The following is a 15,862-nucleotide window of genomic DNA, read 5'->3' as shown; positions in this document are numbered from 1 at the left end:
AGCGTGCAATCTTGTACGGTTGCGATCGTTTTGTAATTTACTCGCGCGAATGACTACAGAACTGTACACGGAAAAAACGATTTTACTGAAACATCTAAAATTTAAACACAGACTCGAAACTAATTTTATCGAATCATCAAAGAATAATTGCAGGAAACTCAAGTATGAGCAATGATGTAAATACAATTTTTATATTCTAGCAATCAGCTTGAACGTCATAATTATTATACATAATTATTATACATAATTACATACATAATTATTTTAATAGTCTAATAACAAAATTATTTTTTTTTTATTTATATCTAGCTAAATTTTTAGATACCTCAGTGAAATCGTTCCTTCCATATAAAGTGACAATTTGAATGAAAATTCTTTTATTTTAGAATACCCAAGGGAAATCGTGAGATAAGATATTTTAAGAGCATCTCGCGCTGGCTTGTTCTTCGAAATGAAAACTCGCGGAGATGCGTAAGATCGACAAATCTGCGCGTGTCACCGAAACCGACAGTGTCACTCGAATATTTGTATATTCGAACAGCTAAGATTAGAAATTGCGATACGAACGTGAATAGAAATACGAGAAGAATGCGCGGGAGGACTATTGCCGTAGGAACAGCGGATTATTCAAAGTCCCGTCAACGTCGATCGCAACGTGATTCGGCGATCGAGGGATCGTCCATCAAGTGGCAAACTTTTCCGAAGAAAACCTTTATTCGTCGAATAACTTGGAGTAAATGTGAAGAAAGAGGAGACGTACAGAGCGCACCGCGAGAGGATTATACCACGTTTCTTTGGCGAGAAATGTGAGACTGCTAATGTTTCAGAAGATTAAATGCCAAAGATGAACAATAATTGCTACTTAAGAAGACAGTATTTATAGCAGTAAGGATAAGATTTAAAGTAATGTATAAGCCGTAAGAAGTATTTCACACAGTTTTCGATTGACCAAAAGGATATCGACCAAAGATACATATATAGATTTACCAAAGATACCAGAGTGATTACTAAAAATTATTTTATATGCGATGCATATAAAATATATACAATACATATATTTTTAAAAAAGCGAATAATTATACATATATTTTTGACGATCAAAGAAAGATATTTTCTTGAAAATCAGAAAGGAACCGCAAGGACAATAATTGAAGAAAATGAAGTAAGTGATAAAGTGAAATAGATCTCTTTTCGAAAAGTTTTACGCAAGTTGGGAAATATAGGCTAAATAAAAAAATGTACAGTTAACATTTTTTAATGATCCATTTTTAAAGATTCGTGTACGTTTTCGGTATTTTTTTCCTTCAAGTTATGAATTCGTGTCGTGCTCGAAAGTGAAAAAAAGGCATGGACGAAAGGCCAAACTTTAACGGGGCTAAAAAACGGTCTCGAAATCGGGAACAGTGAAAAATGTAGGTAAAGAACGATAAAGCGACGTGGAAGAACGTGGAGTCCTGCGGACGTTATTCTGGGGAATCGCCGTGGTCCGGCGTAGCCTCTGATCTCTTATCATAGTATCGTTCTAGTACCAAGATGCTGGACATATTTCGTGGTCTGAAGAGTCTCATAAAAATCTCGCACATCCATATCGACAGCGCCGTCTTCCGCTTGCATTACAGCCTGACTGTGATCCTGCTGATAGCGTTCTCCCTGATTGTCACAACCCGTCAGTACGTCGGCAATCCCATCGATTGTATACATAGCAAGGACCTGCCCGAAGATGTTCTGAACACTTACTGCTGGATACACAGCACTTACACGATCACCGCGGCGTACCGAAAAAGAGAAGGTTTGGAGGTACCCTTTCCCGGCGTCGATAATTCCAAATCGTATTCCGAAACTGAGCGAAAGGAGTACAAATACTATCAGTGGGTCTGCTTCATGCTGTTTCTGCAGGTAATCGATTGATCATTCATATATGGTATTCTTTTTTTGCATGAAGAGAGTGTTCTCGATCTCGACGATCTCTTTTATATATTCGACGAATTTAATTATGCACGACGAATTCAGATACATTGATTTGATTTAGCAAAGTAGAAATTTAAGCGCAAAGCAGAGAAAAGATAGTTGTTGAATATATGTGTAAATATGTGTAAATGTGAGTAACGTTAACAAATAATATTTTAGATGACTGAATAATACAGACAGACTGTACAAGTATAATATTTTATAGATGATTGAATAATAAACATAATCAAGTAAAATATTTTGATGGCTAAATAATATCTAATATTAACTATTAAATAAAATTTTGAATAGCTAAATAGCATCATTAATAAATAAAACGTTGGATAGTTGAATAATAATAACAAAGGTGCCTATTGCGAAAGTGTGACTAATATGATATATACTGTAACTGTTTTTGCAAGTGCGGCTATCGAAACATTGCCTGTACGCAAAATTGGCCGCGGATACGTGGAACATATGTAATTCAAAGATTCCATCAAAATTTATATGCGTCTATTTAACGCCAAATGTAATAGCCCGATCCTAACTCACGTCTTTCGTGAACGCGCACCGTCGCGTCGATTAGACAAGTGAAACATCAAGCACGTTTAGCGTTGAATGTGTGGTTTGCATACGAGCCATAAAACGTACCGGTGCTTTTAGCGTTGCACTCCTAAGCATTACTCATCCATCAATCTTTCTGCTTGGGCTCGGACTCGAGCGACCTGCATGTTGCTCGTGAAGGCCTATCATCTAATCCATTGCCAAGAAAGAAACCTTAAGTATAACAATGCACTAAACTGACTTCGTCATTGAAAGTTGTTCGCGTGGTCGCACAATGACGAAGTTTAATGCATTGTTATACTTAAGGTTTCCTTCTTGGCAGTGATTAACAAACACTCTATCGATAGATTAATTGCCGAACAAAGATGATTACGATCAAAAGTGCTCGGACGATCGTGCTGTTTCACCCTTTCAGTTCTAGAAAATTAAAACCGTGTAACGCATCATTAAAAAAAATCTGATAATAAATATATTTTGTCTAGCATATTGGTGCAATATTTAGTAAATATTATCAAACATAATAATGGTAACCAATCGTTTGGTAATAATTATAAAAGTAAAATAAGATTTTGAAAACATTAACATACGATTGAAATAATTTCACTAAACTTTATAGTAACTATCATCTAGACTTAATTATTGTTAAATTTTTTTCAGTAGGTGCATTGCAATGACATGCAATATAACATTAATAATAAATTATATAACGTACGTAAGATATAGGATTACTAAGGTTACTTAAAGATATAAGTAAATGAGCTTTGATACGATAATGACATCAAGTAAATTATTCGGAAGAAATACAATTGTCGACATGTATCACGATAATACAATGCATTGACAAATGATTGACGTCATATATTATACAACGTTGTGCATTACAAATTATGCGACTTATATAACTTAAAAATCTAAATAGATTTGACGTTGCAGTTAAATACGTAAATTTAAAAGAAATGATTATCACCATAACACGATAATACCATCGCACTGTTAAAAAAGGAAAAACATTTTTAATGCGAAATTGAGTGTCAAACACTTGCTATCATTTATCACGGCTGATTATTTCAGTTAGCTTGAAAGAAATAGGAAGATCGTAATAGAAAGTTTAGACGATACGGGTTAATGGCGTGGCGCGAACACCTGAAATAGCGATCCGTAGTATTTTCTTTGTGCTCTCGCACGTTTCTTTCATGCTACTCGCATTGATGTCTCAAAATAAACTCAGTCGACGACAGCCTATCCCTCTACGAAAGTTCTCTTTCTATTTCCTCGTCTCCCTTCACCGTCTTTTTTCGCCCGCCGTTTCAAAGCAAACTACACAGTTTACAGCGAGTAGTCGCCGCTTTTTTACTGATCTATTCCCTTTCGCTATATGAATCTTCTCACACATTTCTATAATTATCGTTGGGCTAATTTCGTCGTTTGAACAATGAATTCTTTTCCTCCTGTTTGTGTATTTAGTTCGCCCTTTGTGATTTAATCAATTACAATGTGTTATTTTAACATGATTTTCGAGATTAACTTGACTTTTATTCATTAAAGAAGATTCTTTTAAATTGTAAATTATATAAAAAAAAATTATATTGAAAAATATTAAAAATATCAAGAGATAAATTACACAAAGAAATAAGTATATTTTTCTTATTGGAAATACCAGAAGAATTAACGTTCTCTTTTCAGTTTCCCCGGTTGGATAATCGTTAATGACTCGAAGATTATTTGAAATCTAGGGACTGAAAGAGCCGATAAAAAGGGTGGTTTAACGAGCGCCCCATCGACAGATTAATCCCGGTTCTTAATCAGAGCACGGTTATCTTATCTTGACTTGATCGTCTTTTTATCGCCTCCTATTTTTTCCAGTGGAGAAGGGAGGTAAGGAGGTGACGATAAGTACAGCTTCGTAAGTGTCCATTTTGGTTCGTCGGAATGTTCTTTTACGCGTGGTAATGGTGCGTTTAATTTCGTTGCCCGGAATATGTGCGCGCCGCACTCGTAACACGGTCGATTAAGCATGTTTTCAATAATGGAGATCGTCGAATCACCTTGTACTTCCCGTACGCGATACAATTAGAACGATGAGCTTACAGCATCGAATCTTACTAACAATAATATAATCGTCGTGTCATACCTAACGGGAAAAGTGAAAGGATTACAAGAAACAAATCTCGCATCTCGAGCCATTAATAATTATCCATTATTAATTATTTTATTTGGATATTTCTTTCTTAGTTTTTGAATAAAAATAGATTTCTCGCCTAAATTATCTCGCACGAATTCAATGATACGCACGTAAAATTTTCTTCAAATATCCATCTTCTATTATAAACGTTTACAATGTCAATCAATGTACCTATGCAGTACATCAAAATTTTCTTCCGTCTTAATTTTGACGTCATCAGCATAATATATACAAATGATGCGTTACTGAGCTCCATTAATATTCATAGGTGATTTCGGATACATATAACCTTGGATACATAGAATCTTGTTATAATATTAGATCTCATTAGCTCGTTTCAAATTTTACAAATGATAAAATCGAAAGTCATCTATTGTTTTTTTCGGTGAAACTATTTATTTATATATATATATATCATATCAAACAGTATATAGATTACGGATAATACAGTTTCATCGATCAGCCTTTGATTGATCATGCTAACCCAGACGTTTGTAAGATAATATCAGTTATGTGTATCGAGGTCAAGGGATGCCTCTCAAGTCCGGTCAGTCTTCTGACGGCTTGTACTCGAGACTTACGTGCGTTTCTTTTCTAATTTCATTTATCGTCTTTAATTTTTCCTTCGCAATTGTTCTGTCCCGTCAAAACATTGATTTAAATTCACAAAACAAAGTGGATAGGATTGTGCATTAAAGTGTTAACTACGACAGTGGAAGAAAAAGTGTACGAATAGTAGAATGTACGAGAAACAGTTTTCTATTAAAAATTGTTAATTCAAACAGTGAATAAATAGTGTTCGTCCGTGTGTTGTGATTTTGTGTTATTAAAGCAACACTACTTTGCAATTCCTTACATGGAAGGCATTTTTAATAATAGAAGTTATAAATGAAAGTGTAGGGGAGATAATTGTATTTTTATCAATTTTTTTCATTGATATAATTACGAAGAAGGGAAGAAATCGACATGTTTCGCATACGAGGGAGAGTCAGCATTAGAATTCAAAGAGAGTTTATCATTGTATTCCAAAATGGAAGACAAAAAGATAAAGAGGGGAATGAAGTGACAAGAATAAACGAAGGGAGAAAAGCAAATTAAAGGGAAGTCAGAAAAGCAAACAGTAGTAACGATGTAACTTTTACGACGGTTTATATATCCACAAAATGCATACTGTGTATCCTCCACCTTCGGTTCAATCTCAAGACTATAGAGGGTACGAAGAGATCGTGGGTGGTCTACTTTTACAATTACAATTGTATTCTTGTAAGGATTATTCGTTATCTATTGTTGACATTTTAATTAAAGTAATAATCGCGATCTTTTTTACTTATTTCATAGTGAAACGGAAGTTCGAATCCGACAAATAAATTAAAATCGACAACAAAAAAAGTGATAAATCAATGTAAAGATCATACTTTCACTCGATATTGCTATCTTGAAGTATTAAATTATTTTCAAAAGAAAATACTGAAAGTGATTTAATTTCGTGCTCATCGTGCAGTGTTCAAAGGACTTCCAGTAGGACTAATTGTAAGTGTAAAAACAGTCGTTTCGCTGGTGGAAAAAAACAACGAAGAGAACGAAGGACGTGGTGACGTCGCGAAAGAGATTGCCGGGCGACTCGAGCAAAGTCACTCCCCGATCTCTATTTAACATGCCGCTAATGCTCAAAATGATCGATCTGTTCGGCTCGATTCGATCGCTTTTCAAGGTGCACAGGATCGCCGAAGACTCGATGATATTTCGATTGCATTATCGTGCTACGGTGGCAGTGCTGCTAGCCGGTTGCCTCACCCTCGCTTGCAAAAGTATCTCCGGCTCGCCGATACATTGCGAAGCCACCGCGGCCGTGGACAAGGCCGTGCTGGAGACCTTCTGCTGGCTTCACACCACGTACAGTATGGTGCGTGCATTCAACATGAGCATCGGTCAGGCCGTGCCTTACCCTGGGGTGTCAAATACCAAGGGCGAAGGCGGGCACGGCCACGCACCTCACCCGTTGGTCAAGCAGCATAAATACTATCAGTGGGTTATCTTCTTCTTGCTACTGCAAGTAAGAAGCGACGGCCTCTTTTTTGCAATCGATTTTTCTTATCGATTTTTTTGTTTCTTCATACACATCTCTTTATCTCTTTCTTTATTATTTTATTTTTATATTTTATCTTATACCTTTGTTACATTTCGTCTAATTAATATATTTTGTTTTATAATCGTACTCGTCTCTACAGTAAATATTAGGTCATTTAAAAAGTATCCGCGGTTTTTTGTTCAATTTTTGAATGAAAAAACCGCGGATACTTTTTAAATGACTCAATATATCAATGATTGAATTAAAGAATATTGAGAATTTTCGTAATAAATATTATTGTATTTTCCATTTATCTTTATGTGTGAAATATTATTCTTGTTGCGAGCTACGGTATTTTTTATACGGTATTTTTCAATTGCAACGTAAATTCTCTGATCTTTAATTTTATGTGAAAAAGCAAAAAGTTATTTATAGTTAATACAAACATACGAAGACGATCAAATGTTCATATCTAAATTAAGATAGTTCAGAAATTGCAGGTCCTGAATCAGTATCGATACAGTATACGATACAGTATCGCAAATGCGTGTGTATTCGTTTATCCGTGATTGATAATCCTTGTTCATAACGTCAATACATAAATACAGGTTACAGATAGTTCTTCCTTTAAAATGCATATGTACCTTCGATGCTATCTTTGATCGTACCTCCGCCTCCCATACTTTAAACATTACTCGTCTTCGCGCACGTACAATATCGTTCTTTTTCTCAAGTTACTATTCTCTATTTATACGTCCAATGTTCCTACAACTCTCTCGCTCTTTGATTAATCGCGCATCCGCCTTTTATTTTGCAATTGATTGCTGCGTATCTAATGTGTTTTCTAGACAACGTTTGACATGAAACATGTATAATGTCGCGTATCTCTAATAAATTGACAAAACGCATCACTAATACATAATCACATATGATTAACGTTTAATAAAATTGAAAATACAACGTAGAAAACATGTTTTTTGAAAACTACTGTTTGTAAAGAGAAAGGAGAAAGTTTTTTATAATTATTTTTTCACAAGTAAATCATTTTCGATAATAATTAAATAAACAACATGTAATATAATTTTAATAAGAACGTAATTTTACTAAATCGTTTAAAATAAAATAATTTTTTCTAATAACAGTTTATACATTTTTTTGTATTTATATATATATATATATATATATATATATATACGTAAATAAAAATATTTCTATTTAACAGCTTCAAAATTAACTACATTTTACATTACGTTTATTTTTGCACGTGTTAAAAGTACACTTCTTTGTCCGCTCTTCTTCCTTCTTCGTCTCGCTTTTCTTAAAGCTTCAAAGCTCTTTCGCCTTGTTTAGCTAAATTTATTCGGGGCTAACGTGACATATAGATGCTACGCATCGGCCGGGGATCGTGGCGAAACATGTACGCGGTTCCTTCTTTTCATATCCGAATATTTAAAGTCTATTTTCAATGAATATTTAAGGTCAAATTTTTCGAAAACAAAGCTTCGTATAAAAAATTTTATTGTATATTTTCGACTTATTTTTTCATGTACAATAGAATCACTTTTTCTTCAGTTTTACCATCAGTTACGAAACTGATTATATAAAATTAAGATTAAATTAGATTGCAATCTATTTCATAAATTTATCCAATTTTACGTTTTATTACACGTTTAATTCTGAATTACAGTTATTAGACTTCCATTGTATAAGACGGTGAATGCTTTGAAAGATATCTCGAAACTACTGTTTCACCCTCTGCAAGACCAGTTCCAAGTTAAAAAAACAAAGAATGTATCTTATAGAATACGCATTTAAGTTCAAATTTAATTTATTTGTTTTTATAATATATAATATAGATATTGTATAATTTATTAAATATCTGCGGAGTACAAAATTAATTGTGTTACTTTATTTTATTTTGTTTTGTTATCTAAAGAGTAAACAACAAATGTGTAATCGATATGTTTAAATCTATTTACATATCTAAAGGAATTTATGCTCGTCTACAAATTTGAACATTGAGAGATATAAAAGAGTTACAAAGAGAGATATAAATGTCCTTTCAGCAGGGCAGCAAATATGATCGCGCTCTCGATCCTGGTTGGCAAGGGAAGAGAGAAGAAGAGAGGGACACAGATCTATTTTCGGTCACGCATTTTCCTTTTCTCTTTACAACGCAGGCGTTCTCTCGCGATAATGCTAAAAGCTGCAAATCGTACAATCGGTTTGACATGCGCGTTTATTTTACGTTTCTTCATAATTCTTGTCAAGAGCGAGGTCAGACCACCCATTTTGAAGAATCCTGTCACAGATATGTAAACCATGCACGCTAAGATCATACGAGTTACATAACATTCATTACATTTTCACACCGTCTACATAATTTTTTTTAAATTAATGTTTACGAGAAAAAAATCTAATTTACTGCCAATTTTAGTTGCTTAGCGACTTTTCCGGTTTATACATTACAGATACTATAATACATAAATTATTAAAGTATTCATTTAAAAGCTTAGCGTTTTTCAAGAGTTTCAAAAAATTTTATTTCACAGAAAGATTTTACTGAATCGTACCTTTATACAGATTTTATACAGAATTCATGAAATTTGCGCGATATCTGTGTATTACAGGATTATTATTGTACATGTACTCCGCTCTAAGATTCTACCGTCATCTTGCGTATTTGTCTCCAAGCCAAAATAATAAGTCGTTTCTGCATTTCTTAGAAACAATGTGACTCGTTGGATAAAAGCGTACATTTTGGGAAACCCATTAGGTTCCGACGCACGTCTTAAGCACGTACTTTCATTAACAATCATCCGAGCCTTTCGTAAATTGCAATTTAGCTCAAATTTTCTGAACACTCGCCAAGACGTCGTAAGAGGGTAACGCGCGACGAACGTACGTATCTATATTCGATCGTGTACTACGGCAAGCACGACCCGAGGCCCCTGGCGATAAGCCAGAAAGCTTTATATACCGTGAGAAAGGGTTTACTCCCACATCGTGGTCTCGATAAGTGCATTGACATCGCTTCGGAAATTCTAATGTGAGATAAGGTTGCCTCGATTCAATTAGCTCAGATTATCGCTCTAAGCGTAACTATACTTATACACCTCTGCCATTCATCTTTCTAAGATACTATCTATTTTATTTCAGTATTCTAAGATATTATCGAATAAAAATATTATAGGAAGTTAATAAAACATTACGATAGATTGCGAGATAAGACTTGATAATGGATTCTATTTGAATTTTCGAATAGTCCGTACATGTTGTGTGTAATTTGTGTTAAATGTTACCATTAAATGATAATTATTAATTAATATAATTTATATACTAAATTATGAAAATAAGAACGACGTCAAACTGTTAAAAAGATCCCAATGAAATAACGAATTACAAAGTTAATTTTTATAGGATGGCCACTCTAGTGGCGCTGAAACTATTGTATATTTTGAGGCAAGGAGTGCAACAATATAATATATAAGAAATCTTACTCAAGGAAAATTGTAAGATTTAAAAAATATACCCCCGCTCACTAAAGGTTAATTAATCGCAGATTAAATTTTGCCGTTAATTCATTACAGTGCAGTTACATTATGAATAATAGCCAATGTGCAACTTAATTCGTAGAACATCGATACCTAAACGTGATAAACAGCGACGATATGAAATAATTAAGCTCGCGAGATACTTTCCGCCTCTTGAAGGGAGGTGCGGCTAGCAGTTTTTAAAAGTTCGTAAAATAGATTTTCGTTCGTGTGTGAGTGTTCCGTGTATTGTTTTAATCAACAGTTATCGAGCAAGGTATAATAATGATAACTCTTTTTGCGTGTTACCGTAACTATGTGCTAGTACTATGTGTGTACATAAGTAGGTCCGCCTCCCACGGAACTCCTTGTAATATATCAGCGATTGGCTGATTCGTCGGTATTTATTCACTCAGCACTTTGCTCGCAGGCGATCCTCTTCTATACCCCGCGCTGGCTTTGGAAGGGCTGGGAGGGTGGCAAGATTCATGCCCTTATGATGGATCTCGACATCGGGCTCTGCTCCGAGGTGGAGAAAAAGCAAAAGAAGAAAATGCTGCTCGACTACCTCTGGGAGAACCTTCGCTTTCACAATTGGTGGGCTTACAGGTACTACCTATGCGAGGTCCTCGCGCTCCTAAATGTGATCGGTGAGTAGCCCACACTTCTCTTTTTTTCGGTCCGCACCGAAGTCCTCCGTCAATGTTTGAGCTTCTCGATCAACGCCCTCCTTATCGCGATGTCGTAATACGGACAAATCGGAATTCGCAGATCCGTTAGGCGAACGTCATCTTCCGCGTATCTTCCGTTTACGATCGATAAACATAAACCAGTTATGTGCTTGAGAATGATATTTAAAGCGTTTCTCTTTCACTGCTGAACTGCATATTGAGATTGAGAAGTAGAATTTTAAAAAAACAATCGAGAGAGAGAGAGAGAGAGAGAGAGAGAGAGAGAGAGAGAGAAAGAGAGCTTTTCGCAATTTACTATTACTTTATGTTGAACACTGTTAAAAAATATATTGAAATAAAATAAAATAAATAGTATTTGTAACTCGAAGAATAAATCTAATACAAGTAAAATACCTACGTGAGCTTTCATGGTTGTTGATGCGTAAATTATGTATTCTATAATTGAGATATACTTACAAACAAAGTTAAAATAATATAAACGTTTCAAGTCTTGATTTGAAAAATATTATTTTTGTGTCCCGTTGAAACATTTAAACATAACGGCTTGCACGAATTTTGAGATTTAAGTACATAGAAATCAAGATTGACATAAACATGAATATTCCTTAATGCTTAAAAAGTTTGTGTAATATAGTTTGAATATTAATAGCTGAGAACAATTCAACAGATATTTAATTTGTTATCGCCGTACAAACTGTTTGTACTTAACTTTCATGCTGAAGGAGACTCAAATCTAGAGTTGGAACGTTTGCATTTATCTTAACTTCGTTTAGTAAATAAGTACATCCCAGTTAGTTACGAATTGTATCTTATCATATTATGAATACGTAATTTATGCATCAACAATCGCAGAGGTTTACATAGGTATTTTACTTGTAAAATATATATTCTATACATTTCTATCTGATTCCATCTTTCGTCAAGAAGAAGTAGACAAAGATACCGTGACAACAAATAAAATACTTGCCGAATTGTTCTTAATTATTGTCATTTAAACTATATAAACTGTTAAAGCATTAAAAAATATTCATATTCATGTCAATGATTTCTTTGTATTTAAATTTCGAATACGCACGAGCAGTTATGTGCATCTGAATATTTATATAAAATACAACATAAAAATTAAATTTCTATGGACGCAAAGTATTTCAATACTGAAAGAAAAAACTAAATTTTAATAAATATTTGTTTAAATAGTTCTAAGCAAATATTTACTATAATGTATGTTTATTAAATCTATATTTATTTAATACAAAAACCATTAATTTGATTTAGTTACCTTTTTTTATTGAATAAATAATTATTGTATCATAAGTAAATGTTTACTTAAAACCGTTCGAAAAAATATGTACAATATTAAGATTTAATAATTTTTTTTTAGTGTATGCTACAAATTTTCAAGACGCGTTGCAATAATGTAATCGTTTTCACAGAAAGGTCATGTCAAAGACGATGGAATTCAACAAACTATCTCTAGACTAACTCGCGTTAATTTTACAAACGTATATGCGTGTAAGAAAAAGGAAGGGTGTATAATGAGGAGTGAATGAATGAATGATTCACGGTAAAAGTTGGCAGCGATACAGCTGGCCAACCGTTTGCAAACTCCCCGATTTTACTTTGAGATAGCTCGTCAATTTTATCTTTTATGTCTATCACATTCAAATTACAGTGTGATATGACTATCATCATAAACGTATGCGAATATAATCTTCCACACCTAGGTACATGAATCAATCAACTACGAAAGCTATAAAAATATATGTATCGTATAATTGTTTAATTGTGATTAAACACGAAGTTATTATTCAATATTTCATTCAGATATAAAATTATTTTAAAATTATTCTCATGGCTAAGATGGATACAAATTTATTTGTTATAAGATATAATATATATTTAATAATGTTAAAATAATTTTGTATAATTAAAAAAAAGTAATGTTACAGAGATATTAAAAAAGTAATAGAGATTAATTGTGTTTTTAATTACATAAAAAATAAGCTGAAAATGTAAAATAAATTTTTTCAAATGAGGCTTTGTTTTCGAATATTTTCAATAATTTATAATAAAATTCATCGTGCGTGAATGTCCTGTTTTATTACATATTCTCGATTACCTAATACAATCAACACAAAATAATCAAAAATAGTAGTAGACATAGTATTCAGTTTAAAGTATACATAGTATACAATTTTTTCAAAAGCCTCATATAAAAAAATTTATTCTACGATTTTGACTTACTTTTTCATGTAAAATCATCTCTTTCTCGGTTGTATCACGATTTCCGAAACATCTTGTATATATCATATAGCTGTTTGAGTAGCTGTTTGAAATTGTTTTGAGAGAAAGACAAATAAAAATGACGAAGAATTGTAAAGCAACGAGCACATTGTCGCAGGTCAGATGTTTCTGATGAACCGTTTCTTCGATGGCGCCTTTTTGACCTTTGGCATCGACGTACTTAGATTCCTCGAATCCGATCAAGAAGACCGAGTGGACCCGATGATTTATGTCTTTCCACGAATGACCAAATGCACCTTTTACAAGTACGGCGTCAGCGGAGAAGTCGAGAGACATGACGCCGTCTGTATACTGCCTTTGAATGTCGTGAACGAGAAGATCTATGTCTTTCTGTGGTTCTGGTTCCTTTTCCTCGGCGTGCTCAGTTTCTTTACGGTTTTATATAGGGTCAGTATCCCAGAAAAAGTACTCTTTGTATTTTATAAATAATATCCGCGATATAGAAACAATACAATTTTTCGAATTATAAAATCAATAATAATCAACATAATAAGATAGCTCTTTTTAAGCAATAAATTCTTTACAGTTTCTAAGATGTTTAACATCAATTTAATTAAATCGCTTGTCAATTTAATTTGAGATATTATCCTAGTTCCAGTTTAAATTTATGTTAAAATTAATTGTTTCAAGATCAAAAATTAAATTGGCAGTTTACAAAACATGTTACTAGATATGTATACGTATATAAATTCAAACTGAAATATTATTAAACATTTTAGTTGTCTTATTCACATATTGTATTATTTAATGTCATTAATGTTATTCTTATTTACTTATTTTTTTCTCGCAACATAATTTATTATTTTCCCTGCAGATCCTAATAATATTTTCGCCGCGCACGAGGGTCTACCTGTTGCGAATGAGGTTTCGTTTGGTACGAAGGGATGCTGTAGAGACCATAGTGCGTCGCAGTAAGGTCGGTGATTGGTTTCTTCTCTACATGCTGGGCGAGAATTTGGACACCGTGATATACAGAGACGTGATGCACGAATTGGCGAACAAGCTCGCCTCGAGGCATCACCACGGAGTGAAGGGCGAGCTTCAAGAAGCCTGATCGAGGTGAGCGTCTCCTCTTGTTCTCGTTCGTACTCGCGTAGGTGTCCGTTGAATAACTTTGTTCTTTATGACACTGGCATTCAGAAACGTATTGAATTCTTAAGGGATCGTTGGCGTACATCCGCCGATCGCCTACGTGATATACTTGTACATGCTGGATTTGTACATTATCTGAATCGTGATATTACAGCGATCGATATACTCGTAAAAATATTTATGCTTCATATAGAAAGTACAAATGTACGTTTTTATCAGTATTTTATAAAGATAAATACATGATTTTTTAAAAAGTTAGGAAATAAAGCGTACCTTTCACTGAGAGAAAGGTAATTTAGAATTTGTGACTATCATTGCGTGATAAAATATGGTTAGTAATTCCATTTTTACAGTTGTTACTGATATAAAATGTTAGTCATAATATTTATATTTAGGTATATGTACAAAACAATACATATAGTTGGTATCGCAAATTATGAATTTTTTTTGACACTCATCTTCGTTTATAAAAATTATAACAGAAAATATTACACAGATTTTTTTATATTTAAAAATAACATAATAAGAAAAATCTTTCTCATATATATTATATAATTTTTTAAAAAATTATAAAATTATACATTCTGAAAAATTCTAAAATTTTGTGAGATAGCTGCTGTTAGCTGTCTTGTTAATATAATATAATTTTTTTCGTATGTGCATTTAGTTTGCAGATTTAAAAAAAATTCATGGAATAATCCCAAATTTATAAAACAATTCCAAAAGCATTCTAATCAAAAATATAATTCATGCTGTTTACCAATACCATTGATATTTCTATTTCGAAAGTATACAAGTATGAGTTCCAAAGCGATTTCACTTTGAAAGAAGCGCACCATCAATATTGTTTAGCAACGTAACGGCAAATATCTCGAACGATCTACTCTATGCGATCGCCTCGAAAGAAAACGATGCGCATCAGGCACGTGCGCGCTTACGATTTCACCTGCCATAACTAAGCAGCCTAGAGACGCGTGTCCCGGCGCGATGTCCATAGATCAATTGACCGTGTCCGATGCAATCTACGCAATCGCTTCATGCGCGCCGTGAGTCGGATGATTATTGTTGCAGGTTGCCTCGGAGGGACGGTACGTTCGATTCGCCGCTGCCGCAGTCCTGCCCTCGCTCATCTGCATCGCGCGGTCGTCGTCGCGTCCGGGGACGACGTGGGACGTGCGATCGCAGTCGGAACCTCAGAAGACTAGCTGATGGATCTTCCTCGAGGATCCGCGGGTCTGGTCTCGCAAAGAGACGCGTTTTTCCCTTCCGCCGATTGTTGCTCGTCGAACTCGAGGCGATGCGACAGCGATAGTCGCGAAGCTGCGTTCGTGGAGATTACAATTTCTGGTGAGAAAGAGAATGAAATATACGCGCTTTCGCTAGTCATCTTCAAGAACTAACATAGTTTTGGCGAGTTCAAAGAATCTCGATACTGCAAGCACAAACGAGACTATTTATACAGAGAACAGTAGAAATGTCA

General features: G+C 34.1%; 1 protein-coding gene and 1 long non-coding RNA gene across 6 annotated transcripts in view; one reads left to right on the top strand and one right to left on the bottom strand.

Moving 5' to 3' along the window:
- The window catches only part of LOC105146207 (uncharacterized), a 175,257-nt gene that overhangs the window by 66,805 nt on the left and 92,590 nt on the right, over positions 1-15,862 (bottom strand). The gene's annotated exons all lie outside the window — the stretch shown is intronic.
- shakB (Innexin family member shaking B) overlaps positions 1-15,862 on the top strand; it is a 45,627-nt gene that overhangs the window by 10,711 nt on the left and 19,054 nt on the right. The window contains exons 2-6 of the mRNA XM_011056327.2: positions 387-1,896; positions 10,725-10,944; positions 13,388-13,677; positions 14,105-14,349; positions 15,454-15,729. Coding sequence (XP_011054629.1) covers positions 1,534-1,896; positions 10,725-10,944; positions 13,388-13,677; positions 14,105-14,344 — 1,113 coding nt within the window. The 5' untranslated portion in view covers positions 387-1,533 and the 3' untranslated portion in view covers positions 14,345-14,349; positions 15,454-15,729. The remainder of the gene's footprint in view (positions 1-386; positions 1,897-10,724; positions 10,945-13,387; positions 13,678-14,104; positions 14,350-15,453; positions 15,730-15,862) is intronic.

Source organism: Acromyrmex echinatior, chromosome 3 (genome assembly GCF_024713525.1).
Source record: "Acromyrmex echinatior isolate Ae372 chromosome 3, ASM2471352v2, whole genome shotgun sequence".
In the NCBI taxonomy this organism is placed as follows: Eukaryota; Metazoa; Arthropoda; class Insecta; order Hymenoptera; family Formicidae; genus Acromyrmex; species Acromyrmex echinatior.
This window is presented reverse-complemented; position numbering and strand designations above follow the sequence as displayed.